Source organism: Corythoichthys intestinalis, chromosome 4, assembly GCF_030265065.1.
Source record: "Corythoichthys intestinalis isolate RoL2023-P3 chromosome 4, ASM3026506v1, whole genome shotgun sequence".
Lineage (NCBI taxonomy): Eukaryota > Metazoa > Chordata > Actinopteri > Syngnathiformes > Syngnathidae > Corythoichthys > Corythoichthys intestinalis.
In genome coordinates, this window is record NC_080398.1 from 3,190,598 (window position 1) to 3,217,928 (window position 27,331).

The window sequence follows — 27,331 nt, forward strand, 5'->3', positions numbered from 1 at the left end:
AACGTTAGCATTTTATAGCATTTAAGCTAGTGGACTTTTGTTATGTAAGTTAGCCAATTGTTCTTTTGTTGTATTTAGATCATTTATTTACCGTTTTTCATACAGTTTGAGGCTCAGCTCAGGTATTTTAGTTTTTCATGTTCCTTATCCGATTACTCGATTATTCGAACTAACTAGCTCATCGATTAATCGACTACTAAAATAATCGATAGCTGCAGCCCTAATCTGAACCTTTTGAATTTCTCAAATTTCTGCATAAAATCACCATCAAATGTGATCTGATCTTTGTCAAAATCACACAGATGAAAAAACAGTGTGCTTTAATTTAAACCCTAACTTCACAGTTTTCTGAGTGAATCTCGGATCCATGCGGGCTCCAGTAGGTCTCCAGCAATATTTGCGGCGACTGTGGTGTAATTCAATGGAAGAATTATCTGAAAATCCACCTTTTGCCACAAAACACTGAAGTTTGGTGGTGGCAAAATCATGGTCTGGGGTTACATCCAGGATGGGGCCGTGCGAGAGATCTGCAGGGTGGAAGGCAACATAAATATCTGCAATATCAATAAATCTCAGCTGCCTCTTACATTCCTAACTAGGAGTGGGAACCTCTTGGTACATCACGATACGATACGCGATACAAAGCCCACGATAACGATGATCTGACGATATAGCGATACGACGATATAGCGATCCAACGATTACCCTCAACCTGGACAATGCGCCTGCCTGGATCGAATCAACTGAATAAACTAACCGCTGAATTATGAACTAATCTAAAATGAACAGAAAGTGACCTGTAAATGCCCCGAAAATCGGACCGAATGACTGTGAATGCTCTGGTTTTGAATGGACGAACATTCCCAGTAGGGTTATTCGATCATGTTTTTTTGCTCCCGATCCGAGCCCGATCGTTTTAGTTTGAGTATCTGCCGATCCCGATATTTCCCGATCTGATTGCTTATTTTTTTGCTCCCGATTCAATTCCAATCATTCCCGATAATTTTTCCCGATCATATACATTTTGCCAATGAATAAAACTCGGACGAATATATACATTCAACATACAGTACATAAGTTCTGTATTTATTTATTATGACAATAAATCCTCAAGATGGCATTTACATTATTAACATTCTTGCTGTGAGAGGGATCCACAGATAGAAAGACTTGTAATTCTTAAAGGATAAATGTGACTTTGTATATTGTGACTAAATATTGCCATCTAGTGTATTTGTTGAGCTTTCAGTAAATGATACTGTAGCCATTTAACTGTTCTGCCCAAATGCATGATGGGAACTGCAACCATGACTGTGCGTAGTGGCACCAATTGATATATCTTCTCTGCGTTGGGAAGTAATACAGGGAGTTAAGGAAAAGATCAACCAATACCGTTCTTCCCCACATGGCTTCCCACGATATTTCTAATTGTTGAGAGAGGGATTTTAAGGCTTTAGCCAATCAAACAGAGGTTCCAAAGACTGCCAAAATTCTCTCTACTCATTTTACGCTGCCTGTTAGCTCTATATAAAGGTAAATCGGCGCCATTATAGATTGAACGCGGCAATGCGTGAGTGGGTCGTGCAGCGCATGCGTTAATTTCATTAAATATTTTAACGTGATTAATTTAAAAAGAATTAATTACCGCCGTTTACGCGATAAATTTGATAGCCCTACTTTAAGCCAAAACTAAAGACTCTGGATGAATGTAAGACATTTTGTCTGTAACGTTAAATACAATTAGAAAACCATTTAATTAAAAAATATGTATATATTAAAAAAAGGCATGTCCGATATTTTTTTGCCGATTCCGATACTTTGAAAATGATGTGATCGGACCCTTTAGTTCCCAGTCTAAATGGATTGTTAAATGGATTTTTTTTTTAATTGACACCTTTTTAAAACGATATCTCGATTCTTGACAGGAGCATATCGATAACCTTTTGGGATACAAAGCATCACGATATATCACTATTTCGATATTTTGTCACACCCCTATTCTTAACCATAAAAAGGGACAAATTCTGCAGCAGGATGACGCTCCATCGCATACTTCAATCTCTACCTCAAAGTTCCTCAAGGCAAAGAAGATCAAGATCCTCCAGGACTGGCCAGCCCAGTCACCAGTAGGGATGGGAATTGATAGGATTTTTACGATTCCGATTCCATTATCGATATTGCTTAACGATTCAATTCTTTATTGATTCTCTTATCGATTCTAATTTGGGGAAAAAGAAGAACGTTTTGATTGGCATTGAGTTTGTTTAATCAGAAGTCACAACCTTAAAAACTCACAACAAGGTCAAAAGAGGCCCAAAGCCTCAATATTAACTGTGGCAATAAGTGGCAAATGCACAAGAATGTAACATTTTACTGAAACATTTTTCTAATAGAAATAAAAAAAATATTGGTATATATTGGCATATAGGTCGTTGGTCTGCCGTTAGCAATATGTGTTAAACTTGCAGGGGTCCCCAAACTTTTTCCAGTGAGGGCCGCATAACTTTTCCCTTCTTTGATGAGGGGCCGGGGTCAGTTCGTAACAGAAAAAGTGTGACGATTGCAGGAGAGCCTAAATGTAAAAAAATATTGTTTTCCAGAATGCCACAATCAAATAACCCTTTCTGGATATTTCACGGAACAAAAGTAAATAAAATAAAAATAATAATATAATATAATAATAATTAATAATAATAACACTATTACTCAAATAGATAATAAACAAATAACCCTCTCTGAGTTCTTCAAAGAAAAAGGCCAGAAAATAATTAACACTATTGAGAAAAAAAAAAAAAAAAAAAATCAAAATGTTCTCTGGTATTGTTCAGGGGGCCGGACCAAATGTCGGGGTGGGCCATATTCGGCCCGGGGGCCGTAGTTTGGGGACCCCTGTTAAAGTGTTATTTACCAGTATATTGAAATGCATGCCTTTTAGTTTTTATGGCGCTTTCACGCTAAAGTGGGGGCGCCCTTGCCCTTCCTCACGCGAAGAAGAACGCGCTCACGTGAAGAAGAAGAAATGCCGCATTCAAGCGAGTGAGCAAGTTAGTGAGAGAGGGAAGCACTGCTACGACCCTACGTTCTTTGTTAATGCTTGTAAAATATCTACAGAGGCAACGCCTGTATGTATCATCTTTTGTGTTGTTGTTGTGTGTTTCCACTCGCGATCGGACACTTAAAGTGCTTGTGACACGAAAAAGCATGTTTATTTCATAATACACGCGGTATTTTATGCTCCTGAATGATATGGACCGCTTGGATGTGTGTGGAAGCGATCGCTATATTTATTTAGTTTTTTGAATCCCGCGCCAGGAAAATGAGTGACTTCCGGCTTCGGTCTCGCATTGAGGAGGAGGGCGCTGTGACGTGTACGGTAGAAGACGTCCTCTTCACGCTACAGTGTACTGTTGTGTATGAGGACGAAGGATTCAGCTGATTTTGCGGATTAATACTTTTATTTTTTGCATCACGCCAGCCAAACGGCTGCAGAAAAATCATTCTGTATGCGGGAGAGGCGTATGCGCCTTTTTGGAGTTTCAAAAGGTTCCCATTCACCGTGGATATTTACTGTGGGACCATTGGACTTACAAGGAAGTGAGTAAACATCTTGTTTTGTATTATGTCAAATACGAATACAGTGATTACAAAGTAAACACTATAAAATTCCTTTAAATAAAGGACTACTTACGTTTGATCATTGATAGGCATGTAAAAAGCTATCCTCACGCTCATTAGCAGTTAGCTGTTAGCTACACAACAATTCCAGCCACCCTCCTCCAGGGAACGAACTGTAAATTGCTCTCCGCCGGGCGGTTTGCCGATCTGCAAAGAAACTCGACAACCGGGTCGTCATGTCAAATAATCCAGGCTAGTTATGTGTGATTTTCCACTTCGAAGACTTTGAAACATCCCTCGGTTCGGGTTAGCATGTCGGCTAGCTGTCACTCTTTCTGGTCTGTTTACATTCTCCGAAGCCGGGGAAGGGAAATGACATATGTCCGATTTAGGTGTCATAAAATATCGTTCGGCAGGTGTGACAGTAAAGGTAAAGTCGACTGTTTTGACCATTATGGAGTAATTTTGCCATGTCGTCTTGAATAAATGGATTTTTATTATTTTATATTCCATTTAGCACAAGTTATTTGTCATGACCATGCCATTTATTTAGCAATTGGGGAAAGTACTTGGGTAAAAAGAATATCCTGTAAAAATATTGAAGTAAAGAGACAGAAACAATGACATTTTGCCGCTCTCTTCGTCGCGTTTTCCTCATTGTGAATAGTTCCCCCTCGACGGGCTGACTGGTCCTTCTCAAGCCATTTATATAGCTATTGGGGAAAATACTTGGATAAAAAGAATATCCTGTAAAAATATTGGGAGTAGAGAGACTGAAACAATGACATTTTGCAGCTCTTTTCGTCTCGTTTTCCTCGTTCTGAACAATTCCCCCTCAATGGGCTGAATAGTAAAACCGATGAGCCTAGTCTACCGCTGACGTCATCCACCTGTTGGGGACGCTAAAGCCCTATAATTGTAGGCGTGGCTAACCGGCAGATTAAAAAACTAATTTCTCGTCATCTGCGCTTTGCTAAATTGTTGTATATGGTCGAATCGTCTCAAAATATGATTCTAATTCACATAATAATGCCATTTAAGACTTTTTTTCTGGTGTCGTATGCTCTTTAAATCCAGTTGTGTAGTGGTTTGAACGATGTGCTAATGCTAGCGAATGCATGCTAACTGTTTTGTTATTACTAGGGCTGCAGCTATCGAATATTTTAGTAATCGAGTAATCGACTGAAAATTCTATCGATTAATCGAATACTCGGATAAAACAAATATATTTTTAGGTGAAGAGCAATTATAAATATACATGAGAAAACAAGACATTTCATCTAATCTTGAACCATTTTCAGTCAATGTCTTTATTTTCGATGTATATTGTTGAAAACAGCCAACAATTGCATCTCAGATGTAACTAGAATTAAAAGAAAAAGACTAATTCACTGCTTTCACTCAAAAAACTTTTAGATCTTATTAAAAAAAACACATATATATCTTACCTAAAAATGCCGTTACGCTTGATAACGCACATCACTTAAAAGTTAGGATTTTTTCCCACGTGTTTCAATTGAATTTCTCTTTGTGTCAAGCCATTTTTAAGTTCTAGTTAAGTTTTAAGTTAGTCTAAACTGTAAGTCCTGATGAGTTTTTGCAGTGTTCAAAATAAATGTATGGTACAGGCTGTATTGGAGCACATTAGGGACCAGTGCTACTTGGTGTTTTATCCAGCAATGACAACTGAGCTAAAATTGATAGTTAGCGTGATTAAGTTTTTATTTTACACCCTCATCACTCCACAATGCTATGTTATGTTAAAGCCTGTATGTAAGACACGTTAGCCACGCATCGACAGTGGTCATAATTAATTGAAACCTAGCCTTCCGCAGGGCTAACGTTACGTGAGCTAGTCGCGCCTTTATTAGCGCTTAGCGCTCTACTGCTTTAAGATGGCGGCTGTTTACGAACGCTGCCCAGACACGGCTGAGTCTGTCATTTTGCATCTACTTCAACATACATGTGATCTCTATGAGACGCATCAGACGCTACCTGTACCAACGTAGCATCGTGCGGGCTAGTATTTAGCAACGTCGGCGTCGTTTGTGGCGGCTGTCGGCTGCAGTAAGTTTTTTTTTTTCCTCCTTCTTCCTCTCCGCACGTGACAGCGCGTTGTCCCGCATTAAACGTAGTCCGAGCAAAACGTGATGCTTAGAGCTGTCAAAATAAACGATTACTCGAGGTGAATAAAATTACTCGGATCAGTTTTTAAACTCGAGTTACTCGAGTTGCTCGAGTACTCGTTTCAGCTCTAGTTATTACTGAATTAGCCGCTAATCATCGCTGATTTACGTTGATGCAAACCTGTTATTGGGGACGAAATTGATTTGTTTCATTTCTATTTTTAGTTTCACTCTTCAGGTGATGGTTGAATAAAGTCAGCAAATTATACCAATGTCTTCTGTATTGTCATTTCGGAGTTTAGCTAGCTGTATAGCTGTCTCGGTGAGGACAGTGCAGTCTATTCCCTCCCGATGCAGTTATCTCCACCTTACAATGATTGCAAGTCGTTTTGTTGTAATTTTTCCTCGTGAAGTGAAGACACACTTTCGAGTGTTTGAACTAGGGCTGCAGCTATCGAATATTTTAGTAATCGAGTAATCGACTGAAAATTCTATCGATTAATCGAGTCATCGGATAAAACAAATATATTTTTAGGTGAAGAGCAATTATAAATATACATGAGAAAACAAGACATTTCATCTAATCTTGAACCATTTTCAGTCAATCAATGTCTTTATTTTCGATTTATATTGTTGAAAACAGCCAACAATTGCATCTCAGATGTTGTTTCAGTGAAACAAATATATTTTTGTACATTCACCATCATTTGGGAGGGTCTTAGCTTTCATATGAGCCATTTCTGAAACCAAATGAATAATTAAAAGTCAGGTTATTAGCAAAAAACGCGACAAGATTTTTGTCAGGGACTGTAAGATTAAAACTTGTTCCGGCGTTGGCAAGAATTAATAGTTAACTTCCCTTTAGTAGGCAGATCAAGTCAGGCTCACTGTTTCGCGTATTTGTTAACAGAACACTCGCAAAGGTCATGAATTCACCAACTACGTAAAGTCAGGGTGTCATGTCTTGTCATCTGGCAAATGATGTCACTTTTGAATGGATACAAAAGATGCAGCCTGCACATAAATGGGGTTTGTGACAAAATTTGCCAAATGAAGTCATTGTGAAGTCATTCTGTAAAAGATCATTTCCAAACAGTTTTTAGAGCTCACTTTCACTTTCTCTTATCCGAGTCGAAGCCTCACTCCGGTTCCCCTGTCACATTGTGTCCTCTGGACTGTGACCCTCAGCTGTCGCCTGTCAACAGTCCTGCGCGTGTTTGAGTGTCGCGAGCTCGTTTCGCCACACAGCAAACTACTCTGCCACTCTTTGTTTATTTGTGAGTCGCCGCTTTCGTTTATTTGGCTATTTGACTTGGAGCAAGACTAAATGTGTACTTACGGACTGGACTCGGGCACGCTCCGTTGGAGTTTCCCAAATCTCCTACGAGGAGGGCGCCTGCAAAAATGATAGAAAAGATTAGGAAAAATGAATAATTATCATTTATTTTCGCTGTAAATAAGACTTTGTGGTGTCCACAAGGGGGCACAAATTCCCAAGACACTAACTGGGAAGAGTGGGAGTGTATGATTATGTTTCAGTGCTTTTGCTGTGGTAGACATTCAATACATTTTGACTGGCAGCAATCGAACGAAATGGTATCAAATGAGTTAGCCTCTTGATGCCTGAAATTATAATATTTTAAAATTATTATAATAAATATCCATTAAAAAGTATTGGGGGAATACATAAGTACATGGAAAAAAGATATATTATATAGACAAAAAATAAAAATATAGACAATTTTTTGTTTTTAATTAAATCAAAATACAAAAAGAAGTAGAAGTAAGTATTAAAAAAAAATACATTTTTGGAGGAAAGTAAAAAAAAAAATATTTCAGAATGTCTTCTTTCTTCTAAATAAATGCTGTAATTTAAAAAGATATTTTTAGCTTTGCAAAATACATTTTTTAAATGTTTTTATACATTTTTTTATCTAATGATTTTTTAATTGGATTGATTTTTGAAAAAAAAGTATTTTTAAAAAATTTAATCAAAATTAAAAAGAAATATAGGTAAATGTAGAAAAATAATTAAAAATAAAGTAAAATAAATAAAATTAAATATTTTGGAATACATTTTTGAGAGGAAGTAAAAAAAATTCAAATTAAATATTTTAGAATAGAAATGAAACAACATTTTTGGGGAAAATATAAAATCCTTTTTATTTTTATTTTTCTTTAAAAATAGAAGCTGATTAAAAAAATCTTTTTAGTTTTATAAAGTATATTTCAATGCTTCTATACATTTTTTATCTAATATTTTTTTCAATTTGATTTGATTTAAAAAAAAACATTTTAAAATAAAAAACAAATTTTTAGAGGAAAGTAAAAAAATAAAGAAAATTAAATGTTTTAGAACAGAAATGAAATACATTTTAAGGGAAAATATAATTAAAAATCCTTTTTATTGATTTATTTTTTTAAATTAATACCCTAATTTTAGTTTTTACACTTTTTTATGTATGATTTTTAATTTGATTTGATTGATTTTTTTTTAATGAGTATTTTTAAAATTAAATCAAAAAAATTAAGAAGAAATTGAAGTAAATATAGAAAATTAATAAATAAAAAAAACAACTGAATTAAACATTTTGGAATCAAAATTACATTTTTTCAGGAAAACACAAGAAATTTTAAAAATAAAATTAAATATTTTAGAATAGAGATAAAATACATTTTTTGGGGAAATAAAAAAATCCTTTTTATTTTAAAGTTGTTTTTTTTTTTTTAAAGAAATGCTCTAATAAAAAATATTTTAGGTTTTATAAAGTACATTTTATATGTTTTCATACATTTTTTTCATCTAGTGATTTTTTATTTTAGGATTTTCTAATTTTTAGCAGCATTTTTTGGGGGGGGGGTTAGATTTTCTAGATTTGGCACTTTTCAAAATCAATTTAATTTTTTATTTTTAGCTTTATTTTTTATATTTATATCTAAATGTTTTCAATCTTTTAATTTAAAAAACATTGGATTATATTTTTTAATTTTTTTAATTTTAGGATTTTTCATTTGAGGATTCTCTCATTTCTAGCTGTATTTTTCAATTAGGGTTTCCATATTGAATACATTTGTTAAAATATTTTTTTTTAATGTTTGCCAATCTTTTTAATTAATTTTCTGTTTTTTAAAATGTTTTATCTTCTGACTTTTAATTTTAGGATTTCAAATTTTGTAGCTGTATTTTTTAACAAAATTTTCTGTATTTAATACATTTTTAAAAAAGTCAATCTTCATATTTTTGTCAATCTTTTTATATCTATATTTTCATAATTGTTTTTGGATTCTGATTTTTAGGTTAATTTAAATTTTTAGCTGAATTTTTGAAACAAAATGTTCTATATTTAGTACTTTTCATCAATAATATTTTTTTATGTACTTATGTATTCTTCTAATGCTTTGCGATTATTTGTAAACGCTTTGGTTGCCATTGACGACACCACACGTCAAATCCAGGTTGGAGGGTTGGGATCACATTGAACAAATCTTTACTCGCTGCCAACCCTCCCACTTCAAATGAACTGGACGTCCACCAGTGGAAAAACTTGAAAGCAGAAGGATGATTGGACGCCACATGATTGGACGTCGAGCATCGTCAACGACACTGAAACAGTTTAACGTAAATCCAGGCATCAAGGGGTTAATAGTGCACCAAATGCATTGTGCCTTTGAGGAGGATGTGTAAGAGTTAAAAAAATATATAATAAAAGACACGAGGGGGAGTAAACAAATATGTTTCGGGAGGTGGAAGTCGTTTGTCTCGCAAAAAGGGGCTGTCAATCAAAGCGTGTGGGCGGCACTTCACACAAGACTGTTGTTTTTGAAGAGGCTTTTGTTTTGGCGTTCCTCTGCTTGATGATGTTTCCACTCGTGCGATCTTCGTCAGTCAGCGCACCACATCAAAAGACCTTTCTGTCAGCTAGCGAGCGGGCGTGCGAGTTACAAAAGTTTAAATTAAGGCAGCGACGAACGGGCCGTGGAGTACTTGCTGTTAGTTTTGAGTTCAAATCAAAAGATCTTTGTCGTAGAGAAGTAACTGTTTACCAATCTTTCGAGTAGAAGTGGGTCAAATTTGGTGATAAACGGACAAAAAAATGAGTAATTAGCCATTTTGGGCCAAAATGGCCGACACCTGGTTTGGGCCCCCCATGAGTCATCACCTTATCGTGGTGGAGGGGTTTGCGTGTCTCAATGATCCTAGGAGCTATGTTGTCTGGGGCTTCAAGCCCCTGGTAGGGTCACCCATGGCAAACAGGTCCTAGGTATGAGGCCAGACAAAGTATGGCTCAAAAAGACCCCTTATGATGAGCAACATTAATGAACCCCAGTTTCCCTTGCCCGGACGCGGGTTACCGGGGCCCCCCCTCTGGAGCCAGGCCTGGAGGTGGGGCTCGAAGGCAAGCGTCTAACCCTGTCCCCATGGGGCCCGGCTGGGCTCAGCCCGAAAAGGCAACGTGGGTTCCCCTTCCCATGGGCTCACCACCTGTGGGAGGGGCCAAAGGGGTCGGGTGCGTAGGGAGTTGGGCGGCAGCCAAAGGCGGGGGCCTTGGCGGTCCGACCCCCAGCTGCTGAAGATAACTCTTGGGACATGGAATGTCACCTCTCTGGCAGGGAAGGAGCCTGAGCTGGTGTGTGAGGCAGAGAAGTTCCGACTAGATATAGTCGGACTCTCCTCCACACACAGCTTGGGTTCTGGTACCAATCCTCTCGAGAGGGGTTGGATTCTCTTCCACTCTGGAGTTGCCCATGGTGAGAGGCGCCGGGCAGGTGTGGGCATACTTATTGCCCCCCGGCTTGGCGCCTGTACGTTGGGGTTTACCCCGGTAGACGAGAGGGTAGCCTCCCTCCGCCTTCGGGTGGGGGGATGGGTTCTAACTGTTGTTTGCGCTTATGCACCGAACAGCAGTTCAGAATACCCACCCTTTTTGGAGTCCTTGGAGGGTGTGCTAGAGAGCGCCCCCTCTGGGGACTCCCTCGTTCTACTGGGGGACTTCAACGCTCACGTGGGCAATGACAGTGAGACCTGGAGGGGCGTGATTGGGAGGAACGGCCCCCCCGATCAGAACCCGAGTGGTGTTCTGTTATTGGACTTCTGTGCTCGTCACGGTTTGTCTATAACGAACACCATGTTCAAACATAGGGGTGTCCATATGTGCACTTGGCACCAGGACACCCTAGGCCGCAGTTCGATGATCGACTCCGTAATCGTGTCATCGAACTTGCGGCCGCATGTTTTGGACACTCGGGTGAAGAGAGGGGCGGAGCTGTCAACTGATCACCACCTGGTGGTGTGTTGGCTCCGATGGCGGGGGAAGATGCTGGCCAGACCTGGCAGGCCCAAACGTATTGTGAGGGTCTGCTGGGAACGTCTGGCAGAATCCCCTGTCAGAAAGAGTTTCAACACCCACCTCTGGCAGAACTTCTCCTTTGTCCCGGGGGAGGTGGGGGACATTGAGTCCGAGTGGGCCATGTTCCGCACCTCCATTGTTGAGGCGGCCGATCAGAGCTGTGGCCGTAAGGTGGTTGGTGCCTGTCGTGGCGGCAATCCCCGAACCCGCTGAAGGGATGCCGTCAAACTGAAGAAGGAGGCCTATCGGGCCTTTTTGGCCTGTGGGACTCCGGAGGCAGCTGACAGGTACCGGCTGGCCAAGTGGACTGCGGCCTCGGCAGTCGCCGAGGCAAAAACTCGGACATGGGAGGAGTTCGGTGAGGCCATGGAAAACGACTTCCAGACGGCTTTGAGGAAATTCTGGTCCACCATCCGGCGTCTGAGGAGAGGAAAGCAGTGCACTATTAACACTGTGTATAGTGAAGATGGTGTACTGCTGACCTCGACTCGGGACGTCGTGAGTCGGTGGGGAGAATACTTCGAAGCCCTCCTCAATTCCACCGACACGCCTTCCTTTGAGGAAGCAGAGTCTGGGGACTCTGAGGTGGGCTCTTCGATCTCTGGGGTTGAAGTCACTGAGGCGGTTGGCAAGCTCCTCGGTGGCAAGGCCCCAGGGGTGGATGAAATCCGCCCGGAGTTCCTAAAGGCTCTGGATGTTGTAGGGTTGTCATGGCTGACACGCCTCTACAACATCGCGTGGACATCGGGGACAGTGCCTCTGGATTGGCAGACCGGGGTGGTGGTCCCCCTTTTTAAAAAGGGGGACCGGAGGGTGTGTTCCAATTATAGAGGAATCACACTCCTCAGCCTCCCCGGTAAAGTCTATTCAGGGGTGCTGGAGAGGAGGGTCCGTCGGGAGGTCGAATCTCGGATTCAGGAGGAGCAGTGTGGTTTTCGTCCCGGCCGTGGAACAGTGGACCAGCTCTACACCCTCGGCAGGGTCCTCGAGGGTGCATGGGAGTTCGCCCAACCAGTCTACATGTGTTTTGTGGATTTGGAGAAGGCGTTCGACCATGTGCCTAGGGGAATCCTGTGGAGGGTGCTCCGGGAGTACGGGGTACCGAGCCCCTTGGTAAGGGCTGTTCGGTCCCTGTACGACCGGTGTCAGAGTCTGGTCTGCATTGCCGGCAGTAAGTCGAATTCGTTCCCAGTGAGGGTTGGACTCCGCCAAGGCTGCCCTTTGTCACCGATTTTGTTCATAATTTTTATGGACAGAATTTCTAGGCGCAGCCGAAGCGTTGAGGGGGTCCGGTTTGGTGACCTCAGCATTGAATCTCTGCTTTTTGCAGATGATTTAGTGCTGTTGGCTTCATCAAGCCGTGACCTCCAACTCTCACTGGAGCGGTTCGCAGCTGAGTGTGAAGAGGTTGGGATGAAGATCAGCACCTCCAAATCCGAGACCATGGTCCTCAGTCGGAAAAGGGTGGAGTGCCCTCTCCGGGTCGGGGATGAGATCCTGCCCCAAGTGGAGGAGTTCAAGTATCTTGGGGTCTTGTTCACGAGTGACGGTAGGAGGGAGCGGGAGATCGACAGGCGAATCAGTGCGGCGTCTGCAGTAATGCGGACTCTGCACCGGTCCGTGGTGGTGAAGAAGGAGCCGAGCCGAAAGGCAAAGCTCTCGATTTACCAGTCGATCTACGTTCCTACCCTCACCTATGGTCACGAGCTTTGGGTCGTGACCGAAAGAACAAATCCCGGATACAAGCGGCCGAAATGAGTTTCCTCCGCAGGGTGTCCGGGCTCTCCCTTAGAGATAGGGTGAGAAGCTCGGTCATCCGGGAGGGACTCGGCGTCGAGCCGCTACTCCTCCGCGTAGAGAGGAGCCAGCTGAGGTGGCTCGGGCATCTGGTTCGGATGCCTCCCGGACGCCTCCCTGGAGAGGTGTTCCGGGCATGTCCCACCGGCGGGAGGCCCCGGGGACGACCCAGGACACGCTGGAGAGACTATGTCTCTCGGCTGGCCTGGGAACGCCTTGGGATCCCGCCGGAGGAGCTGGTTGAATTGGCTGGGGAGAGGGAAGTCTGGGCTTCCCTGTTAAAGCTGCTGCCCCCGCGACCCGACCCCGGAACAAGCGGAAGATAATGGATGGATGGATGGACCTGGTTTGGGCCCGAGCACCGAGAGGTGTGAGAGCCCTATTGTAACGCAAATGATTGTTATTGTTATCATTATGAAAATGGACAATTTGAAGGCCTTAACATGCTCACAAATTCACCAAAACTGAGAGACCACGACAACGAAAATGGGAATTTGGTATATGACAAAATGGCTTTTGGCATAAGGCATTTTATTGGTATATGATAAAATGTCTTTTTTTGGTATATAGCATTTTTTGCAGGCCCTGCGAAGGAAAATTTGGACTTGGATGGCCATGGCGTGGCGGTGCATTGCGTACAAAAAATACCATATACCAAAAGAAAATTTTATATACCAAAAAAGCAATATACCAAAAGCCATTTTGCCACATACCAAAAATATTTTGCCATATACAAAAAAAAAGCCAAATACCAAAAGCCATTTTGCCACATACTGCACCCCCCAAAATGCCATATACCAAAAGCCATTTTACCACATACCAAAACAAATGTCATTTACCAAAAATATTTTGCCATATACAAAAAAATGCCATATACCAACAGCCATTTTGCCATATAAAAAAATGCTATATAATTTTTTTTTTGCCACATTACCCAAAAAAATGCCATATTCCAAAAGCCATTTTGCCATATACAAAAAAAGCCACATACAAAAAATGCCAAATACCAAAAGCCATTTTGCTACGTACTCCCCCCCTCCAAAAAATGCTATATACCAAAAGCCATTTTGCCACACACCTAAACAAATGCCATATACCAAAAGCCATTTTGCCACACACCTAAACAAACGCCATATACCAAAAGCCATTTTTCCATATACCTAAAAAATGCCATAAAGCAAAAACATTTTGCCATATAAAAAATGCCATATACAAAAATAACCCCCCCAAAAAAGCCAAATACCAAAAGCCATTTTGCCACATACCCCCCCAAAAAATGCAATATACCAAAAGCCATTTTGCCATATAAAAAAATGCCAAATACCAAAAAAATGCACTATACCAAAAGCCATTTTGCCTTATACCAATACAAAAAAGCCATACACACACAAAAAAAACATTTTACCATATACCAAAAAAATTCCAGAAACCAGAAGCCATTTTGCCACATACACCCTCCCCCAAAAATGCAACATACCAAAAGCCATTTTGCCATATAAAAAAAGCCACATACCCAAAAAGTGCACTATACCAAAAGCCATTTTGCCACATGCAAAACAAAATGCCATATACCAAAAGCCATTTTGCCATAAACAAAAAATGCCATATACCAAAAGCCATTTTGCCATATACTGTACCAATACCCCAAAAAATGCCATACACAAAAAAACATTTTGCCACATGCAAAACAAAATGCCATACACTAAAAGCCATTTTGCCATAAACAAGAAAAATGTCATATACCAAAAGCCATTTTGCCATATACCAATACCAAAAAAATGCCATACACAAAAAATATTTTGCCATATACCAAAAAAAAGTCATACACGAAAAGCCATTTTGCCATATAACAAAAAAATGGCATATACCAAAATCCATTTTGCCATATACCAAAATAAAATGCCATACGCCAAAAGCTATTTTGCCATACACCAAATACTACTTTCGTTCTCGGCCCTGCTGCCAAAACTTCAAAACTTACAGATACATGCGGCTTGGCATAAATGTCAATAATTTTTTTAACATTGCGAAAAATGGGTCAAGATTGCTCAAAAAATAGTCTCTTGGACCCATATCTCAAACCCAAGAGGAAATAGAGTATTTAGGATCAAATGTGGAAAAACATATGCAATTTTAGTCGATATACAGGGTGCACATTTGAGACCTTGGTGCCTAGTGAGTTAAGTTGGATCCTCCTCAAAATTGGTGGGACTGTTCATGAGACATGTGAGATATTAAATAATCAATATGGTGTTTTTTTTATTCACGGGTCTGACCGGGGGGGGGGGGGCAAATTTGGCTTTTTTTGGCAACACGCCAAATTCAGTCAATGACTAATAACACCCAGAGTTCAGTCTTTTTTATATCTGGCATGTATGAGAGGTATTCCAGCCTAAACACGACTGCATTGAAATATTACCCATTAGGCGTGGCGCCTCCTGCAGGAAACAGGAAATGCCTTTTTTTACTAAACAGGCTCTTCCTCCAAGGGAAAAAAACCCAAGTGACCTCAAACCTGCATCAGGGGAGCCTAAAGACATCTGTTCAGGTGCTTGATGAAAATTTTGTTGAAATCAGGTAATCCTGTGTCTTTTTGGCCATGGCTTCTTGAGACTTTTTTGTGGGTCTATTCATGATTGAAATGCCGACCAAATTTACTGTTGCTAAGATGAACTGGCTTCAGGGGCTGTCATTTTTAGGAACCTAACAATGAAAGGGATACGCTTGTTTTATACTGAAGTAGCCACTTCAAACCAAAATGGCTGCCTTCCAGTGTCTTTTTGGGGATGGCTTTTTGAGACTTTCGTGGGTCTACTCATGATAGACATGCCTACCAAATTTCACACTGCTAAGGTAAACTGGCTTTAGGGGCTGCATTTTAAAAAGATGTTACGGTTAAGGGGACAATTTAAACCAAAATGGCTGCCTTCCTGTGTCTTTTGGGCATGGCTTCTTGAAACTTTTTTGTGGGTCTAGTCATGATAGACACGCCTACCAAAGTTCATGTTGCTAAAATTACATGGCTTTAGTGGCTTTCATTTTTAAGAACCTAACAATGAAAGGGATACGCTTGTGTTATGCTTAGTTTTATACTCAAGTAGCCAATTTAAACCAAAATGGCTGGCTTCCTGTGTCTTTTTGAGCATGGCTTCTTGAGACTTTTTTGTGGTTCTACTTATGATGAACACGTCAACCAAATTTCATGAGGGTCAAATAAAATTTCTCCAGGGGCTGCATTTTATAAAATTGTAATGTTTGATAGAGCATAGACTTTTCTATGCTTAATTGTATACTCAAGTAGTTCAAACCAAAATTGCCAAGCTTCTGTGTTTCTTTAGGTATGGCTTCTTTAGACTTTTTTGTGGGTCTACTCATGATAGACATGCATACCAAATTTCATGTTGCTAAGATGAACTGCCTTTAGGGGCTGTGTTTTTAAAAGATGTTACAGTTGTGAGAGCTGAGCTTGTTCTGTGCTTGCTTGCATACTGAAGAGGACAATTAAGTTCAAACCAAAATGGCTGCCTTCCAGTGTCTTTTTGGGCATGGCTTCTTGAGACTTTTTTTTGGGTCTTCTCATGACAAACATGCCAACCAAATTTCATGTTATTAAGATGAACTGGCTTTAGGGGCTGCATTTTTAACAAATGTTACCGTTATGAGAGCTGAGCTTGTTCTTTGCTTAGTTGTATACTAAAGAGGACAATTCAAACCAAAATGGCTGCCTTCCTGTGTCTTTTTGGGCATGGCTTCTTGAGACTTTTTTGTGGGTCTACTCGTGATAAACATGCCTACCAAATTTCATGTTGTTAAGATGAACTGGCTTTAGGGGCTGTGTTTTTAAAAGATGTTACAGTTGTGAGAGCCGAGCTCTTTCTGTGCTTGCTTGCATACTGAAGAGGACAATTCAGTTCAAACCAAAATGGCTGCCTTCCAGTGTCTTTTTGGGCGTGGCTTCTTGGGACTTTTTTGGGGTCTGCTCATGATAAACATGCCTACCAAATTTCATGTTGTTAAGATGAACTGGCTTTAGGGGCTGCATTTTTATCAGATGTTACCGTTATGAGAGCTGAGCTTGTTCTTTGCTTAGTTGTATACTAAAGAGGACAATTCAAACCAAAATGGCTGCCTTCCTGTGTCTTTTTGGGCATGGCTTCTTGAGACTTTTTTGTGGGTCTACTCGTGATAAACAAGCCTATCAAATTTCATGTTGCTAAGATGAACTGGCTTTAGGGGCTGCATTTTTAACAGATGTTACCGTTATGAGAGCTGAGCTTGTTCTTTGCTTAGTTGTATACTAAAGAGGACAATTCAAAGCAAAATGGCTGCCTTCCTGTGTCTTTTTAGGCATGGCTTCTTGAGACTTTTTTGTGGGTCTACTCATGATAAACATGTCTACCAAATTTCATGTTGTTAAGATGAACTGGCTTCAGGGGCTGCATTTTTAACAGATGTTACCGCTATGAGAGCTGAGCTTGTTCTTTGCTTAGTTGGTATACTAAAGAGGACAATTCAAACTAAAATGGCTGCCTCCCTGTGTCTTTTAAGACATGGCTTCTTGAGACTTTTTTGTGGGTCTACTCGTGATAAACATGCCTACCAAACTTCATGTTGTTAAGATGAACTGGCTTTAGGGGCTGCATTTTCAACAGATGTTACCGTTATGAGAGCTGAGCTTGTTCTTTGCTTAGTTGTATACTAAAGAGGACAATTCAAACCAAAATGGCTGCCTTCCTGTGTCTTTTTGGGCATGGCTTCTTGAGACTTTTTTGTGGGTCTACCCGTGATAAACATGCCTACCAAATTTCATGTTGCTAAGATCAACTGGCTTTATGGGCTGTGTTTTTAACAGATGTTACCGTTATGAGAGCTGAGCTTGTTCTTTGCTTAGTTGTATACTAAAGAGGACAATTCAAAGCAAAATGGCTGCCTTCCTGTGTCTTTTTAGGCATGGCTTCTTGAGACTTTTTTGTGGGTCTACTCATGATAAACATGTCTACCAAATTTCATGTTGTTAAGATGAACTGGCTTCAGGGGCTGCATTTTTAACAGATGTTACTGCTATGAGAGCTGAGCTTGTTCTTTGCTTAGTTGGTATACTAAAGAGGACAATTCAAACTAAAATGGCTGCCTCCCTGTGTCTTTTTAGGCATGGCTTCTTGAGACTTTTTTGTGGGTCTACTCGTGATAAACATGCCTACCAAATTTCATGTTGCTAAGATGAACTGGCTTTAGGGGCTGTGTTTTTAAAAGATGTTACAGTTGTGAGAGCTGAGCTTGTTCTGCGCTTGCTAGTATACTGAAGAGGACAATTCAGTTCAAACCAAAATGGCTGCGTTCCAGTGTCTTTTTGGGCATGGCTTCTTGAGACTTTTTTGTGGGTCTACCCGGGATAAAAATGCCTACCAAATTTCATGTGGCTCAAATAAACTGGCTTCAGGGGCTGTCATTTTTAAGAACCTAAAAATAAAAGGGATACACTTGTTTTATACTCAAGTGGCCACTTCAAACTAAAATGGCTGCCTTCCTTTGTCTTTTTCGGCATTGCTTCTTGAGACTTTTTTGTAGTTCTACTCATGATTGAAATGCCTATCAAATTTCATGTAGCTAAAACATACTGGTTCTAGGGGCTGAATTTTTAAAACATAATGTTAAAGGAGCTGAAATTATTCAACGCTTAGTTTTACAATTACTTCAAACCAAAATTGTCGGGTTCTTTTGGGTTTTAAAGAATGGCTTCTTGCAATGTTTTTGTAGGTCTACTCATGCTAGACATACCTACCAAATTTATAGTTGCTAAGATATACCAACTTTAGAGGCTGCATTTTTAAAACAAACACAGTTGAGAGAACTGAGTTTGTCCATTGCTTAGTTTTATACTCATGTGGCCAATTAAAACAAAAATGGCCGAGTTCCGTTGTCTTTTTAAGCACGGCATCTTGAGACTTTTTTGTGGGCCTTCTGACGTCAGACATGCCCACCAAATTTCACATGGTTAAAATTAATTGTGTTGAGGGGCTGTATTTTTTTTCCGTGCATGTTTTTGTAGTTATCCATTTTTTTAGTAGGTTTAGTGTCTGATGATAAAAAACTTGACAGCACATTGTACCTGCGCTGGCGGGTCGCTGCGGCAGTCCCGGCGACACGCTGTTCCTCTGCAGGTTGGGTTGCTGCGGCGACAGCAGGCGGGGGTCTGACAGTGCGGCGTTGACAAAAGAAGTGGTGGTAACCAGGGCGCCGCCCGGGTTGTTGCTGAACTGGAGGGTGGCCGGTTGCGGCGGCGGGGCGCTCGGATTGGACACCGGCACAGTGACGGGCATTGAGTAGGTTGGCTGCAGGACAGAAGAGGGGAGGCCGTTACAGGCAGTCCGTGTTGTCGTGGCCGCTCATCATGGGAAGAGACAGGTGTTTGAATTAGCTTAGTTAGCTTAGCATCAGCGAAGCAAACAAGCTTGAAGGTGTGAAAAAACAGTCACGCCAAAAGAAATGAAAAGTTAGCCCGAGTGAATTCGTCACTTTGCTCCTCCCCCCGCTAAAGCTACATGCTAACAGCTCATCACAATATTGTCGTGATTTTCCGTGGCTGCTGTTGAGTCCATAAAGTGGGCTTAAAATGGATGTCAAGGACCATTTGGGGTCGTCCTACAAGGTGACCCACTTTTCAGTGAGAGCGGTTTTTCTATATTAAGAATGTGGGCCAGGGTGCCCGAGTTCTGAGCTGTGCTCGGCTCCGGCTGCCCGGGACCCACTTTGATTGCGAGGAGAATGAGGACACGTCAGATGAAAAAGAGAAAAAAGTTTCTTTGTCGGAAGCAGATTATCTTAAAAGTAGTGGTGGGACTCAAATAAACAAAACAAAAAAATCAAATTAGCCACTTCTTAATCTTGATTAACCACATATGATTGTACAATATTATTCATTCATTCATTCATTTTCCATGCCGCTTATTCCTATTTGTCCTAAAAACATATAACGGTAGTCCCCAGGTTACGAAGAACTTCCATCCCTACACTGGTGACGTAAACGGAATTTCCGCGGTATTAACCATGTTGGACAATACCGTAACTTTTTCTTAAAATATTTACGTAAAATGAACAATTACTGGCCGTTTTTTGCTTTTAACCAAAAGCTGAACTGTTTTATGTTCATATCTATGGAAATTCTGCGGTTCAAATATTTATTTACATTAATTTTCAACTTAAAAAGCTTTTTGTTTTGTGACAGCCGCCATTTTGGATTTTTATCGCTACACAATAGAGGAATTCAGCCGAAATAAGTTGTGGTTGTGAATAGAAAAATGCTCATTTTAATTTTGTTGAGTAAAATTTAAGATGATTCTGCATGCTTTCCTCAAATATTAAGTTTCTGATATTAATATTTGAGTGATTTATTAGCTGTTGAAGACTTGCACTAAATTAAAAAAAAAAAAAAATGAAGTTACTATTTTCTTTGTCGTTTTCTTTAATATTTACTTGAATATTTTTATTGATTGGTCGTTGTGACTAAAATACAGTGACTGTTATTACTGATTTTGCACAGGAGTTCAGATGTTGCACTGTGTGAAAGGCTGCTACTGTGTGTAAAAAAAAGAGAAAGCACTAATTAAATGCTGTGATCTGTTTTAATATATATATATATATATATATATATATATATATATATATATATATATATATATATATATATATATATATGTATATATATATATATATATATATATATATATGTATATATATATATCTGAAAGTATACTATTTTCATTTGACTTCAACCAGGAGTGACACAAGAGCCAATAAAAATTTGTTTAATGTCTGATCGCTTGTGTTGCCTCATGATTCACGAAAAATATGCTTTGCTTTAGAGCTTTAATGCATCCCAGGCTTTAATGCATCGCGATGCATTGCCGAATCGAACCGCATTGAATCGTGACCCTCTGAATCGAATCGGATCGAATCGAATCGTGGCCCTCCGAATCGTAATCGAATCAAATCGTGAGGGCAGTGCCGATGCACACCTCTACTATTTTGGGCAAAAACTTATATGTTGTGTTAAATATTGCTATTGATCTAAGGCAGCCGCTAGCCTCATTTGCTAACATTGTGAAATAAACGCTACGGTTTCTTTGCTTTTAACCGAGAATCGAGACTGTTTTACATCCATATCTATGAAGAATTTGGGGATTTAAACATTTATTCACAAGAATTTTTGCCAGAAAAGCTCCTTTTACGCCAGGCGGCTGCTAGCCTCCTTTGCTAGCATAGTAGCATGGCAGGTCATCAATATACGTAAAATAAACGCTAACTGTACGGTTTCCTTACTTTTTACCAAGAATTGAGACTTTTTTACGTCCATATCTATGAAGAATTCGGGGATTCAAGTATTTATTCACAAGAATTTTCGCCAGGCGACCCTTATTCGCTAACAGTATATAGTGTATAATGATAATAAATAATATTCTATTCTATAATAAGTTATATATAATATAGGACAGTCACCTTCACCCGTTCAGCTCCCTGGTTCACAAAGGAGCTGAGAACACTAAAAAGGACTGGCCGAGTCCTGGAGCGGGCCTATGTTACATCACGGCTGCTGGTGCATAAGTTGGCCTACCGGGAACATCAACGGAAATATGCCAAAGAACTCTCCAAGGCCAGGTTAGCTCACTACTGCAACATTATTAACAGTAACTCAGGTAACTCCAAACAACTCTTCACCACCGTCAAACACCTCCTTAAACCTCCAACTATAGCACACCACAATCAGACAGTCTCACAGTGCAACAAATTCATGGACTTCTTCACAACCAAAATACACGATATCCGCGCGTCTTTCTCCCATACTTACAGTTCTGTCACATTATGTGACATTGCACCCGTCACCCACAACCTGTCTCACTTTTCCCCCACAGTGCAGCAGGAGGTCGAGAAGGTCATCAATAAATCCAAACCATCCACTTGCTCCTTAGACCCCTTCCCTTCCCCTCTGCTTAAAGCACACTGCCACTCCATTATCCACTTAATAACAAAAATGATCAATCTTTCCCTTCAAACCGGGCATGTTCCGGCCACCCTCAAAACAGGTATCATCAAGCCCCTCCTCAAAAAACCCACTCTTGATCCCGATCCTCTGTCAAATTATCGACCCATCTCCAATCTCCCCTTCATTTCCAAAATTCTTGAAAAAACTGTATCCATCCAACTCCATAACCACCTGAAATCAAATCGTTTATATGAAAAATTCCAATCTGGTTTTCGTCCATCCCACAGCACCGAGACAGCGCTCATCAGAGTCACCGATGACTTTCTGATGACCTCTGACTCCGGTTCTACTTCCCTCCTTATCTTTCTCGACCTCTCTGCTGCATTTGATACTGTTGATCATCACATCCTCCTTCACCGCCTCCAACACGATATAGGTATCTCTGGCACTGCCCTACAGTGGTTTAACTCATACCTCACGGGAAAGACCGAGTTTGTAGCCCTGGGGGATGCTAAATCCCGCCCTAACACTGTTGTCTGCGGAGTCCCCCAGGGCTCTGTGCTCGGTCCAGCCCTCTTCACCATTTACATACTACCCCTCGGTCGTGTCGTCAGCAGGCATGGAATACAATTCCATTGCTATGCTGACGACACACAACTATATTTCAAGGTCACTCCGTCCTCCACCCCCTCCTCCTCTGTTTCTCAACTTGACTCCTGCCTGGAGGAGATAAAGGCTTGGATGAGTGAAAACTTCCTGCAGCTGAACAGCTCCAAAACAGAAACCATTCACATTGGTACCCCTCACCAGCTCCGTTCCGCCCCCATTTCCTCAGTCTCCTTTTTCGGCCACAAATCTTCCCTCTCCCTTCTGTGACTAATTTGGGAGTCAGGTTTGACCCCCATCTTAGCTTTAACAATCACATCAATTACATTTGCAAAACCTCCTTCTTTCACCTCCGCAATATTGCCAAACTCCGGCCATCTCTCTCCCGTCCTGCTGCAGAGAGACTCGTACATGCCTTTATCTCCTCCAGGTTGGACTATTGCAATGCACTCCTTATCGGGATCCCTGGCAAGAGCCTACAGAGGCTTCAGTATGTCCAAAACAGCGCTGCCAGGGTCCTGACGAGGGTGCGTAAACATGAGCACATCACCCCCGTCCTCCGCACCCTACACTGGCTCCCTGTTCACCTCCGTATTGAATTCAAAATCCTCCTTCACACCCATCACTGTCTACACGGTGTAGCCCCCACCTACCTCACCGAACTCCTCACATTACATACTTAAGACAGAACTCGGTCAGGCCAACAGCACCGTCTACTCCTGCCCAGGACTCGGCTCAAGACTATGGGCGACAGGGCCTTTACAGCTGCTGCTCCCAGTCTGTGGAACGCCCTCCCAGACCATCTCAGAGCCCCGCAGACGGTGGATGCATTTAAAAAAGGACAAAAAACTCACCTTTTTAAAAAAGCTTATTCTAGCTAATTTTATTTGACTGTCTTACTTTTATCTGATTGGTATCTGATTTTATCTGTGCTTGTGTCTGTTTTGCTTTTACTGTTTTATGCTTAGTCTTTTTCATTTGATTTATTATTTTCTTTTTTGCCAATGTGCACTTTGAGATTTGTTTGTCAAATGTAAAGTGCGTTATAAATAAAATGCATTATTATTATTATTAAGTTGTGATTGTATATAGAATTTATTAATTATCTGTTTACATATTATTTATGATTGATTCTGCATGTTTTCCTCAAGTATTAAGTGTCTGATGTTAAATTGAGTGATTTATTAGCTGATGAAAACTTGCAGTAAATGAAAAAAAAAAATGAACTTGCTTTTTTGGTCAAAAACTTACATATGTTAAATATGGCTATTGATCCTGAAAATATAGGTGATTATCTCATCTAGTTTAAAATCTAAGACTTTTTGAGTGACCAAAACTGTTTGAGCATTCGTCAATGAAAACTGGACGAAAACAAAAACATTTTGAAGGGACTCCGCCCATATTTTCACGTGTCATGTCATCACCCCGTTGGCAAGATGCTAAAAGCGCTCAGGGTGACCTGCGCACGTTCCCCGGCGACCAATCAACAGCCCGGCAGTTAGCGAGCTCGTAAAAATCGAGCGCCGCTCGTTAAGCCGACGTTAATAGCGTGATGGAGCGCCCGAGTCGAATCCGGTTCGCGACCGGAGCGCCGTGTCCGGTCGGGGACGTTTCCGTGGCGACCGCACGCCGGCGCTAGGAATAGCATCACCTTCTCGCAGGATGGAGGCGTGAACCCGGTGTATTGAATTGAGGGGTAAAAAGTGTTTTCTTTGCTGACAGTTGCCACGACGACGGCTGTTACAGCTCAAGAGCGCTGTTAGCGCGGCTCTCACATGACGCGTGATTATTTTTACGGTACACGTGATGATTCAGTTGACTGTTATCAAGTCAAGTATGGATTATGACATCGTTTTAGCACCATTGAAAATGATGGACGTCCAAATGTGTGGCTTTTGAAAACTTAATTAGAACTCTTTAAATGAGTTTGGCACAAGTAGACGTCCAATCCATATGAACAGGTAGGGCTGGCAGCGAATGAACATTCGTTCATTCGCTGCCAGACCCTCCCAGTTCATATGGCTTGGACGTCTAGCACCGTCAATTAGTGCCGCAACGATTAATCGATTAGAAAAAAGCTTCGAATCAAATTTTGCTGCTTCAAGGAGTGGCGTTGTAATGGTTTGTTTTGAACGTGTTTGCATTTAGTTTTATTATTTTGGGTGGAGACACTGCCCTCTAGTGGCAAAAGTGAATATGACACAACTCATCTAACATGGCTGGATCCAGCTGCTCCCTGTTAAGACCAGCATAAGGTTGTAAATGTTTGTTTATGCATTCGTAATTTAGTTTAGAGGTATATTTCGCAGGTTTTTTTTTTTTTATGGGACTATGGGTTTGAACTAGGGCTGCAGCTATCGAATATTTTAGTAGTCGATTAATCGATGGACTAGTTAGGTCGAATAATCGGATAAGGAACATGAAAAATTAAAATACCTGAGCCTCAAACGGTATAATTTTTTTTTGTCTTTTAAATGAGGATCTATATACAACAAAAGAACAATTGGCTAACTGACATAGAAAAAATCCGCTAGCTTAAATGCTATAAAATGCTCAAGTTTTTTTTTTTAACAATGCTCTTAACAAATGGTTCAGACACATATTCCCCCCCCCCCAAAAAAATGGCTAAATATACCTATAAACTAAATTATGAATGCAATGAATACAAAAACCTAGCTTACATTGGTCTTAACAGGGAGCAGTTGGATTCAGCCATGTGAAAAGAGGCAGACCAGAGGGCAGTTTATCTGCCCTAACCAATAAAATTAAATGGAAATACTTTCAAAATAAACAACTACAACGCCACTTTAATTAAACGAATACTCGAAGCAACAACATTTAATTCGAATATTGTTTTCTAAACGAATACTCGAGTTAATCGATTAATCATTGCAGCATTTGTAATTTAGTTTAGAGATATACTTCACAGATTTTTTAATGGGACTATGGGTTTGAACTAGGGCTGCAGCTTTCGAATATTTTAGTAATCGATTAATCGATGGACTAGTTAGATCGAATACTCGAGTAATCGGATAAGGAACATGAAAAATTAAAATACCTGAGCTGAGCCTCAAACGGTAGAACTTTTTTTTGTCTTTTAAATGAGGATCTATATACAACAAAAGAACAATTGGCTAACTTACGTCGAAAAAATCTGCTAGCTTAAATGCTATAAAATGCTAAAGTTTTTCTTTTTTTTTAACAATGCTCTTAACAAATGGTTCAGACACATATTCCCCCCCCCCAAAAACGGCTAAATATACCTATAAACTAAATTATGAATGCATTAAAAGACAAAAACAAAAACTTGGCTTACATTGGTCTTAACAGGGAGCAGTTGGATTCAGCCATGTGAAAAGAGGCAGACCAGAGGGCAGTGCATCTGCCCTAATCTATAAAATTAAATGGAAATACTTTCAAAATAAACAATTACAACGCCACTATAATTAAACGAATACTCGAAGCAACAAAATTTAATTCGAAAATAGTTTTCTAATCGAATACTCGAGTTAATCACTAAGCACTAGTTTGAAAGATTTGTTTGGAGCATTGCGGAAAAAAACAAACATTTTCTAGCATTTAGGCTATTCTATTTTATACTATAATAATAACTGATAGTAATATTTAATGATGTCTAATATAATATTTAATCATGAAAACAAGCAATAAATTGATTAAATAAATTTTACATTTATTTATGAGTTCATAAATTATTTGATTGAATTAAAAACAAATGTAAATTGGTCTACAAATATTCATTCATTCATTTTCCATGCTGCTTTTCCTCACGAAGGGTGAATTTTATCTACAAAATCCCCCCCCCAAAAAAAAAAAAAATTCACGTTGAAATTATTTTTTTTTTATTGATGAATAATGATTAAAAATATATATATACATAAAAAAATCATTTAAATGTCTAACTTTAAAAAAAAAAAAAAAAATAATAAAAATGAAATAAAACGTATAATTCTTTTGTGCATTTTATTTACAATAATTCAATATTTAGTAAATTACTGACAGAAGTTTAAAATTATTTTAATTCAATAGAAAAGCATTTAAATGAATGTAAATTTTTGTTCTTGTTACTATTATTATAATATCCAATAATAAAATAAAATAATGACAAAATAATTAATATAAAAGAAATATATATATATATTTAAAAATAGTTTTACTAATATTTGTGTATTTTATTTACAACAACTCAATTAAAAATTACAAACATGAATTAAAATGCATTTTAGTTCAAATGAAAAAGCATTTATTTCAACAAAATTATTATAATAATATTCAATAAAAAAATAATAAAAATAAAATATTAAACAAAAAAGAAAATGTAGTTTTAATAATTTTCTTACGTATTTTATTTAAAATAATTCAATTTAAAAAGCATTTAAATGAATGCACAAAAATATAATGTCAAAGAAATAATAAATCATACAAATAAAACAAAAAAATATACATTTAAATGTCAAGTTCTACTATTTTTTTTGTTTTTTATTTACAATAATTCAATTCAATAAAACATTGAAAAAACATTTAAATGGATGCACAAAAATGTTGAATGTTGATTATAATATTTAATAATAAAGTAATGAAAAAATTAGAAATAATAAAATAAAAAAATATCATTTCAAATGGATAGTTTTAATGATTTTTGTGTATTGGATTTCCAATAATTGGAAAATAAATAAATAAATAAATAAATAAATAAACACACTATAGAAAAAGCATTTAAATGAATGAAAATCATTTGTTATTACCATTATATCCAATAATAAATTTGATAAATAATTAAAATAAAAATGAGAAATTTTAAGTTTTACAAATTTCATAATGTATTATTTTATTCACAATAA

The 27,331-nt window shown here is 39.3% G+C and overlaps 1 protein-coding gene across 3 annotated transcripts in view; it reads right to left on the minus strand.

Moving 5' to 3' along the window:
• The window catches only part of LOC130915067 (myocyte-specific enhancer factor 2D homolog), a 222,180-nt gene that overhangs the window by 33,054 nt on the left and 161,795 nt on the right, over positions 1-27,331 (minus strand). For all 3 annotated transcript variants that reach the window (XM_057834767.1, XM_057834769.1, XM_057834766.1), the window contains exons 7-8: positions 18,996-19,218; positions 7,081-7,137 (exon numbers count right to left, since the gene is read on the minus strand). In XM_057834767.1, coding sequence (XP_057690750.1) covers positions 7,081-7,137; positions 18,996-19,218 — 280 coding nt within the window. The remainder of the gene's footprint in view (positions 1-7,080; positions 7,138-18,995; positions 19,219-27,331) is intronic.